At 38.5% G+C, this 25,578-nt stretch overlaps 2 protein-coding genes across 7 annotated transcripts in view; one reads left to right on the top strand and one right to left on the bottom strand.

Annotated features, from left to right (window-relative positions):
* The window catches only part of ANLN (anillin actin binding protein), a 48,746-nt gene extending 40,401 nt beyond the window's left edge, over positions 1-8,345 (bottom strand). For 2 of the 3 annotated variants that reach the window (XM_013051041.2, XM_004741971.3), the window contains exons 1-2: positions 8,125-8,344; positions 2,160-2,313 (exon numbers count right to left, since the gene is read on the bottom strand). In XM_013051041.2, the coding sequence (XP_012906495.1) occupies positions 2,160-2,313; positions 8,125-8,142 (172 nt within the window). In that variant the 5' untranslated portion in view covers positions 8,143-8,344. Of the gene's footprint in view, positions 1-2,159; positions 2,314-8,124 lie in introns of all 3 variants that reach the window. The other variant, XM_013051042.2, reaches the window with a different exon arrangement.
* A 6,354-nt stretch (positions 8,346-14,699) lies between these two features.
* KIAA0895 (KIAA0895 ortholog) overlaps positions 14,700-25,578 on the top strand; it is a 61,572-nt gene continuing 50,693 nt past the window's right edge. The window contains exon 1 of one of the 4 annotated variants that reach the window (XM_004741966.3): positions 14,700-14,763. Coding sequence is in view for 3 of the 4 variants with exons in the window: in XM_045062875.1 (XP_044918810.1) it covers positions 24,205-24,229 (25 nt within the window). In the remaining variant the exon portion in view is untranslated. Of the gene's footprint in view, positions 14,764-23,886; positions 24,230-25,578 lie in introns of those variants that run through there. The other 3 variants (XM_045062875.1, XM_004741968.3, XM_004741969.3) reach the window with 3 other exon arrangements.

The raw sequence follows: 25,578 nt of genomic DNA, 5'->3' as shown, positions 1-25,578 counted from the left end.
TCTCTCCCTCCCTCTTTCTCTTGGACAAATAAAATCTTTTAAAAATTAATTAATTAATTAAAATAAAATAAAACCCCTGAATGAAAAGATATTCAAATAATATTCTCAAGGTATAGGACTAATATTTTATGTAGTCTTAAGGCATTAGGAAATAGGGACCCTGGATGGCTGAGTTGGTTAGGCTGCTGCCTTCGGCTCAGGTCATGATCCCAGGGTCCTGGGATCAAGTCCTGCATTGGGCTCCTTGCTCGACAGGGAGCCTGCTTTTCTCTCTCTCTCTCTCTCTCTCTCTCTGACAAATAAATAAATAAATAAATAAAACCTTAAAAAAAAAAAAGACACTAGGAAATAAAAAATGCATACACATAGAATAAACAAACATTTTGAGTGATTTTTAAAATCATACAGCCATATCACCTCATTTTTAGATAAGGAAAACCAAGCACAGAGCAATTATATTACCTTCCATAAAATGACACAGCTAAGGGTCGAAACAGGCTTTGTGTTTCTTAAAACAATCTTCAATGAATAATAATAAGCAAGGTTAGAAGAGAACCTGCTTGAGGTTTGGGAAAGGCAGGGAACCAAAAAAACAACTCAATTATCTGGTTAATACCAAGTGAAGTTATTGGCACAAATGTTTTCATATTTTTATAACATTTCATATTTTAAAGTGCCATGGACACCTATAAAATAAAAAGGCCTAAAATAAAAAGGAGCTACCCAAACTTGAGGCATATTATTTCTACTCAAGAATGAGTTTTAATAAATCTCCTGGGAAATTAACATTTTAGAATATAGGAATGTAAATTGCATATGAGGCCAGTATCCCTGGCTGTCTGACCTAGTGTTCTCGCTCTGGCAATACCCAAAGTTCTGTTAAATGGGGGCCATGATTGCCCTCAGAGACATCAGTCTAATTAAAGAGACATTCTGAAACTTTCTCATCTTCTATAATTCATTTATGGATCTATTTTCTACTAACTCATCTAATGATTTTTTGAAAGTGTTCCTATTTTAACATGCATCACCACTTGAAAATACAGAATTCAATATATTCTTATATAAAACAGTAAATATTTCCACCAAAGCATCAAAACATAGTTCCAAGCACTAGTTTTAAAGTACATGGTACACCACATTTCATTGTATAAACCTATGTCACAACGAAAACAGAAAAAGATCCTGGACTGGAGCTAGGCCTCTGTCTTCCTAACCAACTACCATATGTATATAATATATATACCCACATATGTAATATACATACCATGTACGTCTGATATATTTACCACACAAATGTAAAATATATACCAAATATATGTGATATAGATAGGATTCCCTCTCTTCAAAATGTATAGCTATTTGAAAATAAATTCCCATTCCATGGTTAGCTTACAAAGTAATCGTGAGCCTGCTCCATGCCCTTATCACTTTTGTAATATTGCTTCTGCTTTCTGTGATGCTCTCTTTCTATATGCATTTTTAAAATTTATGCTGAGGAAAATGATTATCTCCAGACAATTCCATACTCAGGGAAAAGATTAAGGCAGCTAACTTACTGATACAGGCTGGGGATGCCAGGATTTAGGAAAGAATAAAATAAATTTCTGGGTGATTTTAGGTTAGTTTGTTTGTATATTTATTTATTTTTGTCTAATTCACCAGGTCTTAGATTAACCACCTATACCTTCAGCCTAGCTCTAGAGGGCTGGTTCAACAGACAGAGGATGAAAAGGCGCATTAAATTTCAAGCCTCCACAAGCAGGTCTGCCATTTGTTAACCTGCTCGTGCCAGAGACCATCTGAAAACTTGGTAGTCAGCTGTTCCCGCACAGTAGAGGTAGATAAACTCCAAACCACTACCGTGTATGTGTCCTCTGCTCCTTTATTTTTCTCCCCTTGGGGGTTTTAAGGGTAACTTTGGGTTGAGGAAAATTATGTTTGACCAATTAGTTTGAAATATTTATTGGATACTCTGCTCTGGTCTTGTAGGTCTAGGCCTAATACAATCAGCCTGAACTAGAAGGCTGACCTTTTCCCAGAGGCTATTATTACATTTGTCTCCCAAAGACCTGGATTTTTCTACATGCACAATAAAATGGGGCTTATCTCTTTTAAAAGATGCCAATTATATTCCCCCCACCACCACAATCTTTTACCTTCACTACCAGGTAGGGGTTGTTGATTACTTGCTTCCGAAAGTGGCTCTCTGGCTCTCTTAGCGTGAGTCATGGACCTTGCGGCTGCCGTGGGCCTTTCGGCCATCTTTCTCTGGAGGTTCTCTCGCCTGGCACGGGTTCGTTCCAGCAGTTTCTATATATGTAATACAGCAGCGTTAAAACACAAGTTTAGTCAAAAATTTGCAAAACTTAAGGTATCTTCTAAAATCATCAATTACCATATAAGATAACAGTTAAATACATTCCAAATGTGAAATCTTATGTAATTTAGGTCAAAATTCACCAAATAAGCACCCCAGTGTCAAAATTATCACAGATGTAATATAAATAAAATGGTTAGGTTGGTTGTATGAGATTTAAAATGGCCAGAAGTTTTTTCTGCTTCCATCCAAAGGTAGAATCTATTTCCACACCCTTGCGTTGGGCTGGCCTTATGATTCACCTTGACCAACATAATGTGGCAGAAGTGATATTGCGTGACTTCCAAACCCAGGCATCAGAAGTCTTGCAGTTTCTCTTCTCACTCTCTTAGACCAGCCCAGGTCAAGCCTGCTAGAGACACTTGGCCCAGCTGAGAGCTAGCATCAACCACCAGACTTGTGACCATCCAGTCCCAGATAATTTGCTAGATCCCTGCAGACTCCAGCATGACCCCGGGGGACACCACTGGAAACAGAGCCTCGCTGAGCCCAACGCAAATTACTGAGCCACTGAATCACGAGAAATAACGCGGTGGTTGTTTCAAGCACTTCAGGGGCAAGAATAATAGTCTCTCAAAGCTGTTCATTTCCTAATCTCATCAACCTGTGAATGTGTTACTTTATTTGGCAAAAGGGACTTTGCTGATATGATTTAGAGTCTTGAGATGGAAAGATTATTCTGAATTATATGGAGAGGGCAATACGTAATCACAGTTGTCCTTATGAAACAAGAGTCAGGAAGGTCAGAAATGTGACAACAGAAGCAGAGCTTAGAGTGACGGGATTGTGGCTTTGAAGATGCAGGAGGGGACCACATGCCAAAAAATGCAGGTGGCCTCCAGAAGCTACAAAGGGCGAGGAAACAGATTCTCCTCCAGGGCCTTCAGAAAGAACACAATCTTGCCAACACCTTGATCTTAACCCAGTAAAATCCATCAGCCTTATGACCTTCAGAAGGTAATAAATATCTATGATTTTAAACCACTAAGCGTGTGGTAATTTGTTTTAACAATGAAACTAATACAGCCACTAAGATTTGGTATAATGGTAAACAGCAAGAGATAACATATTTAGTCTTTTGAAAACATGACATTTCCTAAGATGAAAAAAAAAAAAAACTAAAAAAATCCCATATTTTATTTAACTCAATATGAATATATAATAAAACAATTTTAAGTTGATATCTTAACCATTTCATAAACTCACGATTACTCTGTTCTTACTCTGAATCAACTAATGCTTCCATTTGAACCATGCATGGTAGAACAAACACAAGACCCTATAAAACAATTCCTTTTCTTTCAAAAGTACACAACTAAAGGAGGCATGCAAATTATTGGCTGGAGTTTATGTGCTGCCCCACACACAGATACAGTGTTAGTGAAGACTAAGGAACTACACTTCCATTTGAACTTTTTAATTTCCTTAATTAATATAGAATAATTATTCTTTAAAATTCCTCTGAGTATGCAAAAGAAATATGAGCTAAATTTGGAAGGTACAACTCTCTCCCTTAGGAATGATTTCCTAACTGAAAGAAGTGAAGCTAAATCTTAATGCCATCTCACTTAAAGAGTTAATCCATGAACCAAATGTTGGTCACCCTTTAAATAAAAGTCTTCAACAAACTCAAAAGTGGTACTGTTACATAAATTCATATATATATATACTGTGAGTCAGTATATTTTCAGTTACTATGAGCAAGAGGTTGGTTACAAAAGAATGTGGCTTTGCCACTCAAACATACACAAGTACTCTATTGTCTACATTAGATTCAAAGATTTCAAAACTTTAAGAAATTTGAGAGAGATAAGCCAAAGTTCCCTTATCTACAAAATAAGGACTAAAGATCGATTTAAAAGAAATTATATATCTAAGGAAGATAAACTCAACAGTTCAATAAGTCTAAGTCTCTATAATAATGCATCAGAAATTCAAGGGTTCTTTATTTATAAGATACATTCCTTCAAACATTACAGATCCTTCTTTAAATAAAAGAGGCATAAAAAAACTGCAGTAACTAATGGAACTGGGAAATAAGACATTCCACATGGATGAATCTAAAATAACTGAAGCTTATAGTCTAAGCAATTTCTGCCACACACACGCCTGAAATCATTTCTGACAGAAATCTTTCTAGGAGGTATTACTGATTCCCCTACCTTCTTTTTTCCCCCCCATACCTTCTTAAACAGAGTACACTCAACATAAATAAACTTATTATTTTCAGTATACTCTAGCAGCATTCTTTCCCATGTCAATACAGAGATTTTCACTTACTTTTCAAAAATAAGAGAAAGTCCATTCCACACAGTAACAGCATGTTTATTGATTGCACAAGAGAAGATGCTTTACAGAATATTTTAACTGTGGCTTTTCTCTTTTAAGGATCCTACACAGAAAGCTCTGACTTGGCACACCTGGCCCTGGGTTCCCTATGGCAGTGTCAATCTCGGACTCTCTCTCTAATAAATAAATGAAATCTTAAAAAAAAAAATTAAAAAATTAAAAAAAAAAAAAAAGAAATGGCAATGCTGGATTAAAAAATCAGGCTCCAGAGTTTGGGCTCTTAATCAGTTTGCTATAAACTGTCTTTGAAATGGCTCAGTCATTAAACATCAGACTCTTGATTTCAGTTCAAGGTCATGAGTTCAAACCCTGCATTAGGCTCCACATCTGAACTGTCTTTTGACTAAATCCAATTGTTCTTTTTAAGAACGTTTTTTTTTTTTAAGATTTTATTTATTTATTTATTTGCCAGAGAGAGAGAGGGAGAGAGCAAGTACAGGCAGGCAGAGTGGCAGGCAGAGGCAGAGTGAGAAGCAGGCTCCCTGCCGAGCAAGGAGCCCGATATAGGACTCGATCCCAGGACGCTGGGATCATGACCTGAGCCAAAGGAAGCCACTTAACCAACTGGGCCACCCAGGCATCCCTCTTTTTAAGAATTTATTGTCAGGAGAAACAACTTCATATCACCGTAACTTTTTAAATGTTATCAGCTGGTCATAATAATAATCATCTGCCTTCACTGCTTGTTTGTCCATGAATCAAGATGGCTTCCTTATTTCTGGTTAGTCCAAGAAGAATATAGAAAGACACTGCCCTGTGGACCTTGTCTAGAGTCTTATTCAAAATGCAAAACAATGAGACACTTAAGAAAATGTGAACATTGACCGAATATTTGATGATATTAAGGAATTGCTATTAAATTTTAGGTGTGATAACAGCACTATGATTTTTTTCAACTGTTTAGTGTTTAATGATAAATACTGAAGTATTTATGTATGAAATTATATGATCTCTACAATTTTCTTCCAAATGATCCAGTAGGAGGGATTTGAGGGGAACACAGTGAAATAATATGGCCATGTGTTGCAGGGTGATGAGTCCATGCGGAGTTATTATTATACTTGAGAATTTGAAATTTTCTACAATAAAGGAAAGAACATGGCTAAAATGTTCTAACAATTACTGTTGTATATAATTATGTGTTTGTAAAATAATTTGCACTGAATGGCTCTTTTTAAAAATTTTTTCAACAGAATGTTATTGGATGTGCTTGATGTTAGGGAAACATCTCTCTGAATAGGAAAGAACAGGCCTGCACTCATGAAACTCACATTCGCATAGGAAATATATTCAACAGGTAAATGCAAGTGAGATGAGCGCTGTGAAAGGTGATTTGCCCTTTGAAGAAGGGATATCAAAGTGAGAGCCGGAGGTTAAATCAAGCAGAAGGGACAGGGAGAGAAGAGTGTGCCATACAACACCAGTGACACCAGGGTGGAGAAGCAATCAATGCACAACAGCCTTGTTTGAGAAGAGAGTCTAGGATGGCTGTAGCTTTTTCAACCTGAGTCACCAAAAGAATTAGCCCTTATGCTCTGACATTAATGTAATGAATTAACATCTCTCCTATGCTTGCAGGATGGCATGATTATGAATCACATTTGGGAAAATTAACAAAATAGTTTCTCAAATCATTTTCTGTGGTTCTGATAAAGAACTCTAGTTGAGAAAACTACTTTAACTTATTTTAAGTCCTTTTAAGACAAAGATATGTATCAGTTCACTTGCCTGTGCAAAAATGTTATGAATGCTATCATTAAGCACCTAGTCATTGGAACCAACTCAAATTTTTCACTCATTACCAATTAAGGAAAAGATGTCAAAGCTGTTTATTCCAACTGCAACTGATCTTTTTATAATGTAAACCATCCATGTTTCTGAACACACTATAAAGCGAAAGCTTTCTTCAAATAAAAGTTTCTTTCAATGGAGATTTGTACTAGCTTCGGAATGACATTTTCAAGTAAAATGAAGTACAATTTTCAACCAAGTTTCAAAATGTGTTGTTCCTGTCTGTTACTTAGGAAAATAAAAAGAATATTCAGGACATAGGGCTAATGTTTTAAGGAATCCTATCCTAGCTTAGTAACATAAAATATCCTTTTTAACTTCATGTGAAAAATATATGTTGCATGATCAGCCCTATTTTTTAAAGCTAATACAAAATGTGTTCTGCATTCTCGGTCAGTCCTTAAGATTAACTAATGTTTTCCCCTAAATGAGAATTTGAAACAAAAATAAATATTATGTTTGAATCCAAGTAAACTATAACTGCTGAAACTTTTACAATCTTAGACTTATGGAATTATAAACTACACCTCCCCAAAAAAGTATTTCTACTCTCCATAGCATTTAAGTTTTTGAATCTAGTATCGAGACATTTTTAGGGCCACTTTGCAACAACTCAAGAAGTAACAGTTTGAAACTTGCACAACAACTTACAGAAACAGGAACTGTTCTGGAAGAACAGGGAGTAGACAACTGGCAACACAAAACTCAAGTATGTCCATGTACATTCTCAACAAGACTGGCCAGTAATAGAAAAATAATTTGACACGACATAATTAATCCATATTCAATTTCCAAAGGACAAAAGACAAGTATTGCTGTAATGTTATGCTCCATAAACACACACAAAGAGGCTTCCTATTTCTTTACTCTGCTTTTTTAAAATTGTCGGCTTTTAATTTTGTTTGTATATATTCGGCCAGCACGGTTTCCTTTCCATTCGAGTGTCAATCCCGGAGATGAAACTTCTTCCCTATTTAACTGAGTAATCAGACCTGAAGAAACTATTGACTCTATAGGAACGGATGCAATGATTTCAGGTACTGGCTTATTTTAACGTTTTGCTGTCATTTCGTTAACAGCATCCTTGAAATGCAGGGCATTCTGCCGGCTGCCTGAACACCGCAAATCACATTCCATTTGCAGGCGGCAGCTGCACACTGCACTGAGTCATTCAAGCTCCGGACTCCACCCTACACCTTATCCCGGCTTTCACTTCCAGCAGGACCTGTTCCGCCAGGCCTCAGGCCTCAACCTCCCCCTCGGAGGGGACAGGGAACTACGACCGAGGGGCTTTACAGTAATCCGGGCTGACAGCAGGCTTTTCGCTACCGCCTTTTAGGACAGGCTCAAAACCACCCTCCCGAGGCTTCAGCGGCAGGACCGCAATACGTCAACCGCAGACCCACAGCAGCCGCGGAGCCGGCGGCGTCCTCCCCCCACCCCCTTCTCCCTACGGCTCCCCCAGGCGGACCCCTGCACACACACGCTGCGCACGCGCGCGCACGCGCCCTCCGCCCGGTGGGCCCAGAGGTCGCGGAAGGTGGGAAGGGTTAGGGTAGGAGCCCACAGTGGCGATGGCAAGCTACCCCCGCAAGTTTTCTCACCTCGGTAAACGGGTCCATCGCCCCGGGCTTCTCCTGTCGGTTGCGAGACGACGGAAACGGTGGTTCAAATTCAGAAAAAGAAAAGTGAGTCTCGGTTCAGTGTGTCACTTGGAGAAAACCAGAAGGCCGGGGCGGGGAGGACTCTCCCAAACTCCTCTCCTCTACCCCCTCAGCCTCCAGTGTCAGAGTCGGCCTCCTGCGGCCGTTCAAATTTGAATTTCAGCGCCTGTACAGCGCGCCTGCGCGCGGGGCGGAGCGGGACACGCCTCCGTCCGCCCCGGCTCTCGGTCACGTGGCGGTGCCCGGCCGCGGGGGTTTCTGAGGGTAGCGGACCTCCTCTCGGTCACACCCCAGCTCCCGAAGCCGGGGTGCGGCGGAGGTGCGGCTCGGCGGGCGCTCCAGCCGCCTCCGGGACCCGAAGCCCCACCCCAACGTTCGCACAGGCACCCTGTTTAAACTGATCCTGTGGAACCTTCCCGCCTTCCCTCTTTACTTAATATAGGATTAGCAGCCCTTCTGTTTGAAATCCCACTGGCCTGGTGGCCTTCTTTCCCCCGCCGCTACGTCGCCCTAATGGGGGCTGTGGGCTTGACCCTCATGAGAGGTTCCTCTAGTGGGATCCCGGATATTTGAGGCTAAGGACCCACCTCGGGCGCTAGAGACCCTTTCTCATTGGGAAGTAAGGCTAATATGAACAGACTGAAAATTTCATACACAGAACTCCTGTGCTACCTTTCTATCTTAAATCCCATCCAAATTTATACAGTGTTAGAGTTGGAAGGATTAGGAAGCCATCCACCTATGTGCTTTTACAGCCGAGAGCGGGGAGACCCTGAGACAAGTCAGTCTTGTCCAGGAGAAAGGAAAACCCCATTCTCCGCTCATGGTCCCCTTCTCCACCACGAGATCAAGCTGGGTCTCATGATTGCTCTTTCCGGATTACTCAGAATTGCAAAATACGTGATGTAATTACTGTATCAATCATTTCTTCTTCAACAAGTCTGCATTAGGGCTTGTAAAGACAACAGTTCCTGACTTGTTCACTTGAAAAGTAACACCATGTAGATGAAGGGAGTTACTGCCTAACGGCTGAACAAACCAAAACTATTTCTCCCAAGTAAGATGTTTTGGTATATTTAATAACCTTTCCATCCTAGCAGTCAGTAGACATTACAAAAAAGTGTTTCACTAATAATCTAATTTGAAATTTAATGGTATAGGTTGTAATAAAAAGAATTCTGAGTGTGGAGCAGGAAGAAATTGCTTGGGATTTTGACTCCCAAGGACCATGTGACCTTAGGCAAATCATTCAACCCACTATTTTTAAAACCTTTTGAAAATACAGTTGAAGCTGACCCTCTACCTAGAAAAATGCCCATTTAATCATAAAGTATTTGTCACAGAATTTCATGAAATTCATGGTCACCAAGTTAGCAACATACTAAAGGTTTAGCCTCTCTAGATTTTAGCTTACTCATCTATAAAACAAGAATAACCAACTGCCAGGGTTATTAGGAGGATCAGATGAAAAACTGAAACAGAACCAGAAGTATTCTGTAATTAGCCACTACTGAAGTGTTTGGTGTATCAAATTATTAATACTTAAAATATGCTACTTATGAAACAATGAGGAAAAGAAGTTTGCATTTTTGCTAGACAGGAAAGTATATGTGTTGGAGGGGAGAAAGAAAATGTTTTAAATAATATTGGAAAAGAAGTCATTAGAAATTTATGTAGTCTGTGTGCCTTCCTGCCTTGGCGTCTGTGAGCCTTAAATTTTTTTTTTTTTTTAAGATTTTATTTATTTGACACAGAGGGAGAGAGATCACAGGTAGGCAGGGCAGGCAGAGAGAGAGGGGGAAGCAGGCTCTCTGCTCAGCAGCTGAGAGGGGCTTGATTCCAGGACCCTGAGATCATGACCTGAGCCAAAAGCAGAGGCTTAACCCACTGAGCCACCCAGGCACCCCAAGCCTTAGATTCTTTATGACCAGATTCTAGTCAAGACTAAAAGAGATACATAAAGCACATAGAACAATAGAACTACTCCAAATCTTTATCTTGCTTCATAATCCCCTTATGTCTTTGTGCTCTACACTGATAATGACCACCGTGAAGATGATAGCAACCACCAAAACAGTCGCTGCAACATGTTAAACACCTCCCAGCTGCCAGAAACTGTGCTAGATACTCGTCTACTCTTCCTCTAAAAGAGTATCAGTATCAGAGTCGGCCTCCTGCAGCTGTTCAAATTTGAATTTCAGCCATTGTCACCTACCATGTCTCCTTTTTTTCCATTCTTACCCCCTGGTACTTCATTCTTCAGTCTATAAGCTGGAGATAAGTTTTCTCCTTTTGTGTTATAAAATATTTCTGGTTTACAAAGAAGTAATGAATAAAACATAACCATGTACCCACCACCTAGCTTAAAGAGATATATAATTTTATACTTGAAGTCTCCTGTGAGTCTCTTAATTCCATTCACCTTTTCCTCCTGAGGGTTAAAACTATTCTGATTTTAATGCTTATCATTCCCATGAAATTTATGTACTTTCATTACATCTACATATGAATCCTTAACAATATATCGTGATCTACATAAAAATTTTTTATTGTATGTATTTTTCTGCAATTGTTTATTTTTTTGCTCCATATTCTTTTTATGAGATTCATCCACACTAATAGTTGCATATCATTCATTTTCAGGGCTATATTATATTATATGAATATACTTGCAATTTATGTATCCATTATCCTGTTCGTGGATGTTTAGCTCATTAACAATATTTCATTCCAAAGATTCCACGATGCTATAAATATTTTTTAAAATTTTTAATAAACATATAATGTATTATTAGCACCAAGGGTACAGGTCTATGAATTGCCAGGTTTACACACTTCATAGCACTCACCATATTTCATACTCTCCCACCACCATCCCCCAACCTGCCTCCCCCAGTCACCCTCAGTTTGTTTTGTGACAGTAAGAGTCTCTTATGGTTTGTCTCCCTCCCAATCCCATCTTGTTTCATTTATTCTTTTCCTACCCCCCAACCTCCTACCTTGCATCTCCACTTCCTCATATCAGGGAAATCATATGATAGTTGTCTTTCTCTGATTGATTTATTTTGCTAAGCATAATACCCTCTAGTTCCATCCATGTCGTCGCAAATGGCAAGATTTCATTTCTTTTGATGGCTGCATAGTATTCCATTGTATATATATACCACATCTTCTTTATCCATTCATCTGTTGATGGACATCTAAGTTCTTTCCATAGTTTGGCTATTGTGGACATTGCTGCTATAAACATTCGGGTGCATGTGCCCCTTCGGATCACTACGTTTGTATCTTTGGGGCATAAGGTGATGCTATAAATATTTTTATGTCTCCTTTATACACATGCAAAATTTTATCTACAGTAATGTACCTAGGAATTATTTTGATAAATATATTTCAATATTATTACCAGATATTAAAAATAAATTTACTCTTCAAAATGATTGTCACAAGTTTTACTTTAGTCAGCAGTGCATGAGCTTGCCAGCTACTTCAGTGCCTCCCTAGCACATGGAGACCTTTTAGATTTTGCCATTCCTGTCTGGGTGTACTTCTCTTACTCCTGAACTTGAGCATCATTTCATGTGTTTATTGGTCTTCCAATTTTCCTTTTCTGTGAATGTCAACTCTATATGCTTTGCCTATTTTTCCATGCACTTCATTTTTTCTTATTGATTCATAGACTTTTTGTTGTTTATTTAGTATTTTCTGGAAAAATAACTTTTCAGCTTGCAATTATCTTTTCTTAGATTATGGTTTATCTTTTCAGGATCTTAGTTTCAGGTTTATCTCTTAGGATGTCTTGGATGTACCGAAATGTTTAATATAAATGTAATTAGATATATGTATATTTTTCTTTAGGGATTGTGCTTTTTATGTTTCAAGAAATCCTTCCCTACTCTGAGGTTGTAAAGATGTTCTCCCATATTTTTACTAAAAAGTATTGTTTTCATCATTTTGTCTTTAAATTACCTGGTTTGATTTTTTTTTATTTGGAAACCAAATATCTTTTTTTTTTTTAAGATTCTATTTATTTATTTGACAAATAGATCACAAGTAGGCAGAGAGGCCGGTGAGGGGCGGGGGTTCGGGAAACAGGCTCCCTGCTGAGCAGAGAGTCCAATGTAGGGCTTGATCTCAGGACCCTGAGATCATGACCTGAGCCGAAGGCAGTAGCTTAACCCACTGAGCCACCCAGGTGTCCCTGGAAACCAAATGTCTTAACAGCACTTACTTGTCCATTCTTTCCCCCCAACCTGTAATGCCACTTTTGTGATATATCAACTTTTTATGTACATACTGTAGGTCTATTTTGGAGCTCTTTATTCTATTCAAGTGGTTCGTTTTTCTATTCTACTTCTATTATCAAACTGTCTTAATTTTAAGTGTTGATATCTGGTAGGCAAGTTAAAAATTAAATTGACTTGGCGAAATGACTTGGCTCATTTGGCTCCTTGTTTTTCCAATTTACAGTTAGATTGTCAAACTCCACAAAGAGAAAAAACATCCTCTTGAGATTTTTTTGGAATTGTACTGAATTTATCACATAATTTGGAGAGTTGACATCTTTGTGATATTGAGCCTTTCCATTTGTGAATGTGGCTAATCTTCATTAATTTAAGTCTATTTCAATATTTTCCAAAAATGTTTATAATGTGCTTCCCTACAAATCTTTAAACTGATTTATTCCTTTGTACTCTTGTTGTTGCTACTTTTACATATCTTTTTATTTGTTTTTAAATCATCACTGGTATGTAGGAACATAAATGATTATTGCAAACCTACTCAACTATCTTATTAGTTTTAGTAATTTATTTATAGAGAAGGATTTTTTTTTTAAAGATTTTATTTATTTATTTGACAGACAGAGATCACAAGCAGGCAGACAGGCAGGCAGAGAGAGGGAGAGGAGAGCGCAGGCTCCCTGCAGAGCAGAGAGCCCGATGTGGGACTCGATCCCAGGACCCTGAGATCATGACCTGAGCCGAAGGCAGTGGCTTAACCCACTGAGCCACCCAGGCGCCCCAGAGAAGGATCTTTTTAAAATGTAAATTGTGCAGTGTCATTTCTTTATTCAGAGCTAGTTCATGTCTTTCATTGCAATTAGAATAATATCCAAATTCTTTTTCATACCTACAGGGCCCTAAATGATTCAGACTCCGTTTTCCTCTACAATACTCTCCCTTTTTTTCACAAGGCTCCGGCCTCATGGGCTTTTCTTCTGGGCAAAAAAAGTTCCAAATTCCTTTTTCCTTCAAGAATTTTCTACCTCCTAGATGCTCTTCTAGATCTATACATGTCTGGTTCCTCATTAATTGAGTGTGAGATGGAATGTACTACCTCCTCAAAGACTTCCCTCTTTGGGTAGCCACTCCCTTCCTCTCTGCCCCCTCTCCATCAGTTTCTATCCTATTATGCTGATTTATTCTTTTCATCCCATTTACCACTTATGTGGAATTATTATTATTTTTTAAAGATTTAATTTATTTATTTGTCAGAGAGGGAGGGAGAGCAAAAACAGGGTGAGTGGCAGGCAGGAGGAGAAGCAGGCTCCCCACTGAGCAAGGAGCCCCATGTAGGACTTGATCCCTGTACCTTAGGATCATGACCTGAGCCTAAGGCAGATGCTCAACCAACTGAGTCAGCCAGATGTCCCTATGTGGAATTAGTTTTGTTAAGTATTTATGTTTATTATCTGTCCCTCCTACTAGAGTGTAAGCTATTGAATGGCAGGAACATATCTTATTTATAGCTGTAACTCAGCACCTTCTGGGAACATAAGTTCAGTAGATGTTTGTTGAATGAATGAGTATAAAATAAGCATTATTCCTATTTTAGAGATGGGGAAACCAAGATACAAAGAGACTAAGTGATCAGACCATCACCTAACAATTTGAATCAAATCGGGCCTGACTTTAAATCCTAGATTATACTTTTGACATTTCAATTAAGTAATTTATTTGGATCATCAAAGACACAATAATGATGTAAATATGCCCTCAAGCTACATCCAAAGGCCCGAAAAATGACAACCATGCTTTTCTCTTGGAATTGCTTTCTTAAAAAAAAGTTCTTTTTTAACTGTTGCAAAGAAATGTATGCTGAAATCACATGATTATTAGTAGTTAGACTGTGCCCTTTGGCTTAAATGATGTTATCAGAACTGTCTTCCCTGTTTTTTATATGGAAATCACAACCTCTCAAGTTATTTAGGTAAAGACCACAGTTTATTACATTAACTTAAGAATAGAATCAAGGCTATGTAGATTAAAGGTGACACTTACTAATGAGTATTTGCTGCTTCTGAGATCCTTACTTTTCAAAAAAGGAAATAATAATCTTTCACAGATAAAATTAATGGAGGACTAAAAACACAAGAATTTGAAAGCATTTACTAGATAAAGACACTCCAAATGTTGTGTATTTACAGTTAATTTTTCAAAATACATTCATACTAATTCTCATTTCATTCACAAAATAATATAATGATGTCAATATTCTTATTTTTATAGGGAGAGAAAAGTCCAAGGTCTAACAACAAGGCAGTGGCAAGAAGGATTAAAGTCAAGTTCTCTACCTCAGGTTATCTGGCTGAAAGGCCACTTCTTTTATATATTTATTATAATGAAGAAATAAGAACCATCAAAGAATGTCTTATACATGTTATGGAAAAGGCTATTTTATTTATTACTATCTTTGCTATTAATGGTCCCTAGCATCACATTTTAATGCTTCTTAGCATCAGATTTTTCTTTTCTAATTTAATCAATGAAAACGTTTCATATTCCAAAGTGAAGGAAAACAATTTGTGCTTTCTGAACATATTGTACTGTTCTTAAAACCCGATGTAACAACAGTCATACTATTTTCAAAATTTATACAGTTTTAATCTCCTTTTTACTTTCTCAAGTGGTGAGGAAGGGTATTAAGAGAATTCATAATTAAAGGACTACAGCAAATCCTTTCATAAAGAGGAACAATTCTTTTATTTACTTTTCACACTAGAATTTATATATTGATAACTTTACCTTTTCATACCTAGATTTTTTAACGCTATATTCACAGAGCCTATTTTTAGATGTTTAAAATTATCCATATTAAAGAAAGGCAGTTCTTAAATATTACAGAGTATCAGAAGCCTATGTTTCTTAAACATCAAAGTCTCTCTATTGGATATCAAAAATAAAATCTTCTTAAAATAGATGTCAGAAGAAGATTCAGTGTACCCCACTGATGTCTGTCGTGAACTTCTTTATCTTCCAAACACTTCAAAAATTTCTCTTCACATACTACTTTTAGACAGGGGCTCTTCTACTCTCTCATTAATGCTCCCAAATTTTGGCATTTGTGACATCCACCTTCACTCTCTACTTGCATGCTTTTCGAAGTCAGGCACCATCCTGGTCTTTCTCAGACCATTCAGGTCTGACATGTAACAGGCCATTGAGAAATGTTTGCTGATAAAACATTTGGAAACAATCATCTCTTCAACCCTGACCTCATCATTCCTCAAACCTTCCAACTAGACTGATGTCCTCCTGTCTTCTGCTCAGCCATCACATGTATGGCCATACTTGGTTGCTAATTGATACTTGGAAGACTCCATGTCTAAAATTTCAAATTCCCAAACTGGCCTCCTGATTGTAATCTCAAATCCTTATCTCTTCTCCACTGCTGCTTACTCTTGCTAACCCTGCAAGCCCTGCAACCCTAACCTTCAATATATTCTCATTTCCTAATTTTTTTTTATTAACATAAAATGTATTATTAGCCCCAGGGGTACAGGTCTATGGATCATCAGGCTTACCCACTTCATAGCACTCACCATAGCACATACCCTCCCCAATGTCCATAACCCTACCACCCTCTCCATACTCCCTTCCCCACTGGCAACTCTCAGTTTGTTTTGTGAGATTAAAAGTCTCTTATGGTTTGTCTCCTTTCCTAATTTTTCATCAAATTAAAAATGTTATAGCCCATGCCCTTTTCTATGAGGCCACATGCTAAGTAATTCAATCTATTGTGAAAAGGGAGTTTAAAAAAAAAATTAAGAGCTGGGTAAGGAACACCTAATTCAGCCCCTTAAAATAGTACATGAGGAAACAAGAAGATTATGACTAAGATTTTCAGAACTTGTTATTGGCCTTTTCCGGGTCTCTTCCCCAAACACTGCCCAACTCCTTTATGTCTTACCTGTTTCCTACCCAACCAATCCCAAGAGAAACCATTTCAATATCATTTTCCTTGGGCCCAAGACCTTGCTGCTTTTAACTTCCCAATTTCTAACCTTCTATTTTTTTCTATTTTTCTTGGCTTGCTAAACATTGAGCCAATTCCATTTCAAATTTATCCCAACTAACTGGATGTTTCATGTTGCTCAGAATCCTCTCATTCTTATCTGTTTAAATCCCTATCAAATTCTCTTATCAGTTTCCCATCCCACTCTCTTACTCTCAGCAAATGAGTTTACTACTAATTTTGCTTAACATTTAATGCCAAGGAAAGTGACTCCAAGAATAGACAACTCTCAATCATTTGCTATTTCCTGAACATACCCTGCTCTGCTACATCCATGGCTTTCTCACCTTGATCCTTTGGATATATCTATATGAGGCTGGTTGAATCTTATGTCTTGGAAGATTCGCCACCTAGTTCATTTTCCACTTCAGTACTCAATTTGCACTACTTTATTTTGATATGATTTCAGACTTATAGAAAAGTTGCAAAAGTTTTATATATATACACATAGAGAAAAGTGGAATTCCAAGATGCTTTTAACCAGATTCATAATATATTAACATTTTATTACATTTGGTTTTTTCTCATTCCCTCTCTCTCTCTCTCTTTCTCTCCCTCTCTCCCTCTCTCCCTCTCTCTGTACATGCACATACACAGATATACATATTTACATATATATGTGCATAATCTAAAGTATTTAGGGGTAAAAGGGCATCATGTCTGACAGCTAATCTTAAGTCAGAAAAAAACACATGTATACACACATATAGTTGTATAGTTATGTATATATTACTCTGCGTGTGTGTGTGTGTGTATTGTATATTTTATACATATACATCTTATTATATATACAAAATACATTTATATATACATATACATAATATATACATATTATTAAATATGTATATTTGAGAAAAGAACTTTGTTGGCTCCTTTTCCTCTGCTCCATTACTAAATGACTAAAAACTCTAAATTCTACCCTGACCTCTTCTGTCTACCTATACACACTCCCCTGGGTGATTTCATTAGTCCCACTGACTTAAAATACTGTCCTTATACTGATGGCTCCCAGATTTATTTCTTTAACATGAACTCTTTCCTGAGCTCTGAACTCTAATATCCAACCACCTATTTGAAATACTGACGTGGACTTCTAACTGGCATATTAAACTTAACATAACCAAAATAGAATTCCCCACTCAACATGTTTTTCCCTCATCTTTTTCATTTCCATACATAATACTACTATCCGCTCAGTTGCTCAAGCCAAAAACCCAGGAGTCATGTTCAATTCCTTCTTCTTCTCCTCCCCATATACTCAACCTACTGATCATCTCCTCCAAGTATATGCTGGGTCTTCTACTTCTTAGCTTCTTTTCAGCTCCTGTTCCACTCCAAGCCATTATCACCCTCACTTGGCCCACTATGAAGTCTCCTATCTGGTTTCCCCACTTCCATTCTCACCCTCTTACCCATTGTCCTCAGAACAGTCAATGAGGATCTTTAAAAACAAATTAGCCATATTATGTCACTGCCCTGTTTAGAATCAACCAGTGGCTTCTGATTGCATTTTGAATAAAGTCCAAATTCCTTTTGCTGGTCCCTGCCTACCTCTGAGGTCTTTTCTCCTACCACTTCCCCCAGCTCACTGGACTGCAATCATGCTGACCTTCATATAGTTCCAGGATCATGTCAGGATCATTGCCATCTCAGGGCTTTTGCATTTACAATCCCCTCCACCTAGAATGCTTGTCTCCCCAAACCCTCTCCCCCGACCCCCCACCCAGCCAAATTTACTGTGGTTGACTCTTCAGATCTCAGCTCAAAAGTTTCTTTGTCAAAGAGGCCTTTTCAGACCAGCCTAGGACAAGTCACCATCTAGCATTACTTCCCTGATTTACTATACTTCATAGCACCTATCTATAATTATACTTTGGTTAACTTGATTCTTGTTTGTTTCTCCCGCTGTAATATATGTTCTAAGAGAACTGGGACTCTCACCACAGCATCCTTGATGTATGTACTCAAAGACTGGTTGATATGTATACATCATGTTTACGTATGTGTGTATGCACTATCAGGAAGTTCTTTGAGGGTAGGTATCATATCTTCTTCATCATCTTTTGCTTTGTATAAAAGAGGCACTTAACAAATCTGTGGAAGAAGTATACTAAAACACATCATGATTTTTGCAAAATATAATAAAGGCAGGCAATTTTTTTATCTGATTAAAAATATCCTTCCTCCCCTAGTCATTTACAACAAACAACCTATCAAAAAAAAAAATCAGTGTTTTTCAGGATTTTTGTGCTGTTTTCATTGAGGTGAAAAGGCAGAGGAGGTTTCACATAGTGTTCTTTGATTTGTCTCCCACTTAATGCTTTTCATTCTCCTGAAAAAGACATACTGAAAACATTCCATTCTTTCAATACAGACATCCTAAAAGCATTCAAAAGTCACTCGAAATTTTTTTCAAAAGCCACAGAAACCAACTATTCGTTGGATTTTTTTTCCTTTTATGAGTCAAAAAACATTGTTCACAGCTTGCCCTGAGGTTTCTGTTAATGTTTGTTAGAATGAGGTGTTCCTCTGTTCTTACACAATAGCAGACTGCTGCAGATGAATTTTCCTCAACTCATTTATTTTCAAAGACATAGAATTGCTTCCAATAAACAGGAAGTAAAAAATATTTTCTAGAAACTTCAACCCCCCAAACTTTTAAATTCTTATGTAAAATTTAAGTGAATATTATTTTATTTTTTTTAAAGATTTATTTATTTATTTATATGGCAGACAGAGATCAGCAGGCAGAGAGGCAGGCAGAGAGAGAGGAGGAAGCAAGCTCCCTGCTGAGCAGAGAGCCCAATGTGGGGCAGTTCGATTGCATGACACTGGGATCGTGACCTGGGCTGAAGGCAGAGGCTTTAACCCACTGAGCCACCCAGGTGCTCCTAAGTGAATATTATTTTAATTGTTCTAATTTCTTTTAGTTACTGAGATAACTTCTTAAGAAATTAAACTTTTTCTCAGTTTCAAGGATAATGTATATTTGATCGGCCCTAAACAATATGAACCTTTTCTATAGAAGATGAAATACTGTAATTATTTGTCTTTCCACTAACATTAGCAATACTTATTTTTTTTTTTAAAGATTTTATTTATTTGACAGAGAACACAAGTAGGCAGAGAGGCAGGCAGAGAGAGAGAGAGAGAAGCAGGCTCTGCACTGAGCAGAGAGCCCGATGCAGGGCTCAGTCCCAGGACCCTGGGATCATGACCTGGGCCGAAGGCAGAGGCTTTAACCCGCTGAGCCACCCAGGTGCCCCATTAGCAATACTTATTAATTAGCAGCCTTCTCAAGTCTTCCCCATCTCTCTCTTCCTTTTTCTTAGTCTTTACTATACAACTCCCCCATTCATAGTAAATGATCAAATGTGTTTAAGTCTTTTAAAAGGAGGTCGTTGGTCTGTTTTCTAAAACAAAAACAAAAATGATCCCTTCTTATTACAAAGATGTTTGACTTTCTTTCAGAAACTCCATGGATCATGAAAAGTGTACATCATGTACATGGAATATACAGATTAACATAGGAGTTAAACAAAAAAAGTTACTGATAAAATAAGAAAAATATAAGCTCTTTCCATAACATAAAAATCCCACCATACAGAAAAGAATTTCTATCAAAATTCCCATTTTTCTATCATTTTTCATATGTAAAATTGAATGGAAGTAATCATTAAAGATATTCAGTAATCAAAATGATCTGCAATATAATATTGGCAGTGTACATAAAAATGACTATGAAAGTAAAATGAAATATAACATAGTAGAATAACTATAATGGCATCCTTAGCTACTGTTGGAAAACCTAAGTTTAGTAAAACTTTAAAAAGAGGGGAAGTGCATCCTTAAAGATAAATATAAATTATTAAAATCAGTTTTATGAAAATGGAGTAGTAATTGATAATCAATCAATTCTTCTGTCTCAATATTAATGGTTTATATAGAAACGGATATAAAGAAAAGTTTCTCAGAAAGATGGAATTGTTCATTGTTCTGGTGGATATGTAAAAACAATGCTGACTCAAAAGCAGCCAAGTGGACAGCTGCAGATGCTGTACCCAATGGAAATACTAAGCAGGCATAGCACAAATCAATAATTAACAAAGCAGATGTACAAAGCTTGATGAGGATGAATAATTGCATAGGCAGGAATGGTAAAAGGAGCTGATAACAGTACGAGTTTTGTAAGAAATTAGATAAACTCTTTGTATTCACAAATTTGTTAACAAGAGTACTTCAATGCCTAATAATACACAAAGAATATGCATCTTTTCAAAACGCTTTGATTAAATTGATATGCACCTTTAATATCACTTATCACTAAAGATTATTTAGAAATCAAAATTAGGGGCACCTGGGTGGCTCAGTGGGTTAAAGCCTCTGCCTTCGGCTCAGGTCATGATCTCTTTTTTTTTCCTTTAAAAAAAGAAATCAAAATTATCCACAAGGAAATATTGGTAGAGTGACCATAAAAACAATTTTTTAAAAGATTTTTATTTATTTGACAGACAGAGATCACAAGTAGGCAGAGAGGCAGGCACAGAGAGAGAGGGAGAAGCAGACTCCCTGCTGAGCAGAGAGCCCGATGCGGGACTCGATCCCAGGATCATGACCTGAGCCGAAGGCAGAGGCCTCAAGCCACTGAGCCACCCAGCACCCCAAAAAAACAATTTTATAAAAGTAAAGAATGAAATAATGTTCTAGATGCATCTAACTACAGAGGTGCCAAATTGTTTATTTTTGGAATTCTTAAGTTTAATGGTCTGTTGAGAGAGGTAAACATTTAGGGCACATCCTTTTCTAAATTTAGTGTGTGTGTATGTGTGTATAAACCCTTTCCTAACTAGTCAGTAAGTTTCTTGAGGATAAGTATCATGTTTTATAATGTATTCTAAAAGTACTAAGCCCAATACCTTATATGCAAGTACATATATTTTGTTTTCTTCAGAATATAATGAAAATGGACAGTATGATTAAGTATGCTTCAGTAAAAACATTCAAAGTAAATTCTTTATATAAATGCTAAATATATGACTTATAAACATCTTTTAGTTTTTTTGAGAACTAACAATTCTTAAATTGCAGTGACTTTAAAAATTAGAAATTTGGAGTGGTAATAGATGCATTTTTATAGCAAACTTGGAAAGCAGGTTTCAGAGTTTTAGTTAAATAAGGAAGATAGATATATATTCATCTATAGCCTTTTATTTTCCATAGGACATATGTTGCAGGAGTAACTGCCCTTATGAATGCAAAGATTCATTGCTCAAAACTATCAAGCGCTCTTAACCTGAAGATTCTTTCTTTACATCCATTTTATATCATTCTATTTTCTTTGAGTTATCATTGAAAATGCATACTTTCTATTGTCTACTTAGTCATTAATTTACAAATATTTATTGAGTACCTACTATGTGCCAGGCACGGGATGCCTGGGTGGCTCAGTTCGTTGAGCAGCTGCCTTCGGCTCAGGTCATGATCCCAGCATCCTGGGTTCGAGTCCCACATCGGGCTCCTTGCTGGGCTGGGAGCCTGCTTCTCCCTCTGTCTCTGCCTGCCATTCTGTCTGCCTGTGCTTGCTCTCTCTCCCTCTCTCTCTCTCTGATAAATAAACTATGTGCCAGGCACTATTATAGATGTTGGGATACAGCAGTGAACAAGCAAAAATCACTTCACTTATGGAAGTTTTATTTGAAGGCTGGAGACAAGATAAATCAGTAAAATATTTGATTAAATTAGTGTTCAGTACTAAGTGAAAAAATGAAACAGAGAAGTAGGGTAGGAGATCTGAGAAAGAAGTAGAATTTTAAATTGAATGGCCAGGAAAGGCCTCCCTGAGAAGTGATGTTTGGATCAAGTCCTGAAAGAGGTGAAGGTGCTAGTCCTTTAGCTGTCTGGGGGAAGAGCATTCCAGGTTGCTGGAATCCTAAGTTACTAAGGCCTTGAGGTGAAACAGTGCTTGACATTGTTCAGAAATATCAAGGAGACCAATGTGTTTGGAAGAGACCAGGGCAGAGAGCGGGGAGACATGACATCAAAGGGATGACAGGAGACTAGGTCATAAAGGATGTCATAGGTAAGAATGGAAGCCATTGAAGTGTTTTGCACTGAAGAGTGACATCTGATTTTTCAACAGGATCACACAGGCCACTGAATTTTGAGAATAAATTTAAGAAGGCAAGGGTGGAAATATGGAGATTATTTAGGCTATAGCTATAATCCAACAAGAGATGGTGGCTGGAAATAGAATGCTGGCAGTGATGATATGAGAAGTGGCTGGATTCTGGATATATTTTGAAGATAGTATTCGCAGGAGTTTGAGACCAAATATGATGTAAGGTCATCTACTATTTGTGATAGTTAAATTTCCACTGTTCCCTCCTAAACTGATCGCAAAGTTACAAATCCTCACACGTTTTCTGTCATTCTTAGATTATGTTAACATAACTTTTGTTCCTGAGTTTGAAAACATATTTCTGTGTCCTGTCTCAACCTTGAGGAATGGTAAAGAGAAAATTTGACAGTGCCAAGACATTTGACAGTGCCAACACCATCTTATGAGCTCATCCTAAACTGTAAGCTCGGAAGACTTAGTTCATTTACTTTATGTCCTCCAGGCTTGTCTTAGAACCTTGCACACATCAGGCTCTAAAAATATGTTGAATGGTATAGTCTCTATACCATATATTTTTCACGGAATAACAAACTGAAAACAACATCCAGCGGTATCAGTTGCACAATCATAAATTAAAATGCGTATTTTAGTGGCGCCTGGGTGGATCCGTCCTCCAAGCGCTAGCTTTCTTTTCAGCTCAGATCATGATCCCAGAGTTCTGGATGAAGCCTACCTGGGGCTCTCTGCTCACCGGGGAGCCGGCTTCTCCCTCTCATTCTTCCTCAATGCGCTCTCTCGCTCTCAAATAAATAAAATCTTAAAAAAAAATAAAATTTCGTGTTTTAGTATTAAGGCTATTAAGCTGTAATACTCAATTGATAAATGTATTCCAGTTTCCTCAAATAATGAAGATGCTATCAACGCCCTTCAACCTAAAGTTGTTTTAGTTTTCCTAACCTTTTAACCAAAGGGTGGAGGAGATTGGTTTTGCAATTCACAGCGGGAGCTGTCATGTCACACACTCTCTTGTGAAGCTGCTGCAGTGTTAAATCCTTGAATACGGTACAGACGTCTATAGAAATTATTCGACAAAATGCGGGTTTCCAGAGGCGGAAGCCCCAAACCTCTCCCTGGGCCCAGCCCCCACAGACCCCTGAGGCACGGGCCTGTACTGTGCACGCCGGGAGTTGTAGTTTTCTCTTCCTTCTCTCATTTCCTTTCGACTCCGGCCGCCAGCGCGCTAGCGCCCCAAGCGGTGCGCAGGCTCAGCGAAGCGCGGCGCACGCGAACGGCGAGGAGCGTTTCCTAGCAACGGGGGCGCGGCAACGTCATGGCTGCGGGTTCTCAACGCAGCTGCCCACTGTAGAGCCGCTGTGTGTACCTTCCGGCACCTGCGGGCTGGAGGGAGCGCTTTCCACAGCCGTGTCCGAACGTTCTTCGTCTGTCCCTATCCGCGTTATCCTGCCTCAAGTCGCGGAGAGCAGCCTTCCGCCGCGACCCACCTCTGAGGCCCGGGCCACAAGCTAGAGGCGGGCTGTCCGGTTCCCGCTGGTCCTCGTCCCCCGTGCCCGTGGAGCCAGCTAGCCGCCCGCGGCCTCGGCGGGACGATGCTGGAGTCCATTCGCGTGACGGGTGAGTGCTGAGAAGGTCGGGCCCCTGGGCTGGCAGGGGTGGCCAGCGTCCTCCGAGCCGGTGGCGGCGGGTGTGGGGCGACGAGGGGCCCCCACCGCCCGGAGGCCGAGGTAACGGTAGGATGCGGGCTCCGTGCGGGGCGCGGGCGCTCAACCCGGCGCCAGGAACAGTGCGCGGCGCGGTGGAGGCGCTCGGGGAAAATGCGCGGAGCGCAGACAGGAAAAGGGTCCCCTTTCCTTTTGTCGCTTTTTATCAGTAAGCGCGTGCTATGGAATCTAGGGAAATAAATTATGATATACACATTACTGGCCCTCCAAATGTGCTGTCTAAATATTTGAAAGCGTATTAGGTATTATAGGGTATTGGCGTCTAATTTTCTAGAATGTTCAGAAAAATCAGAGCTAAGCAAAAGAACACATTCCTGTATGAGTGTTTACTGTGTTTATTTCTCTCAATGCTTAAGTCAGTGAGAACGTTTTGAGTTGGTATTAGTAGCAGAACTAATAGAACACCTGAAGAAATGGGTGTTCAGACCCCAGGTTAGAAAGTTTACTTGCCTTTTACTAAAAAAAGAAAAAAATGGATGGATGTTAACCCTTTAAATATTATCTTATGTATGAGAAAGCTTTTCTTGACCATTATCCTGGCATTTATTCCTGTATCAACATTCCTGCAAGACCGGATTCATGGTAGTTCAGTATCGTGACGAAAAACAACAGAATAAAGGGAGTATCCTCAAGCTAGTGTCAAAAAAAGGCCGGAATTTTTTACTAACAGATATTGCACTACCAAACAGACCTTTTTTTTTTTTTTTTTCCTATCAGTTTTTAAATTCTAAACTGAATTCTTTTCCAATGAAAATACTTGTGGTCTTAATTTTATGGTGTTTTATGTCCTGCTCGGTTTTTTAAAATAGGGAGCTGATCTTGTACTTTAATCTCATCCTTATTTATGTTGATAGGAAGCACAAGATCTAAAATCTAAGAAGCAACTTAAATTAGCATTAGAGTTTTTAAAAATATAATTTGATGTAGACACTATTTTTTCATCTTAAATTACAATGAAAAATTTGAAAGGTACTTAAAAATACCGTACCTTCTTTTCGTTTTAGAGCAGGGTCTCTCAGCTTTGGCACTATTAACATTGAATTAATGGGTAATCCTTTGCTGTGGAGGACTGTCCTGTGCATTGTGGGATGTTTAGCAGTATCCCTGGTCTCTACTCATTAGATGCCAGTAGCAAGCCCCCCACCCCACACACAGTTGTGACAACCAAAAAACGTCACCAGACATTGTCACTGTTCCCTAGATGGCAAAATTACTTCCCTCCCCATTCGAAAACCACTGCCT

The sequence above is a fragment of the Mustela putorius genome, unplaced genomic scaffold (assembly GCF_011764305.1).
Source record: "Mustela putorius furo isolate JIRA1106 unplaced genomic scaffold, ASM1176430v1.1 tig00003845_pilon_pilon_pilon, whole genome shotgun sequence".
NCBI classification, from domain to species: domain Eukaryota; kingdom Metazoa; phylum Chordata; class Mammalia; order Carnivora; family Mustelidae; genus Mustela; species Mustela putorius.
Note: the sequence above shows the minus strand (reverse complement) of the source record. Positions and strands in the feature narration are given on the sequence as shown.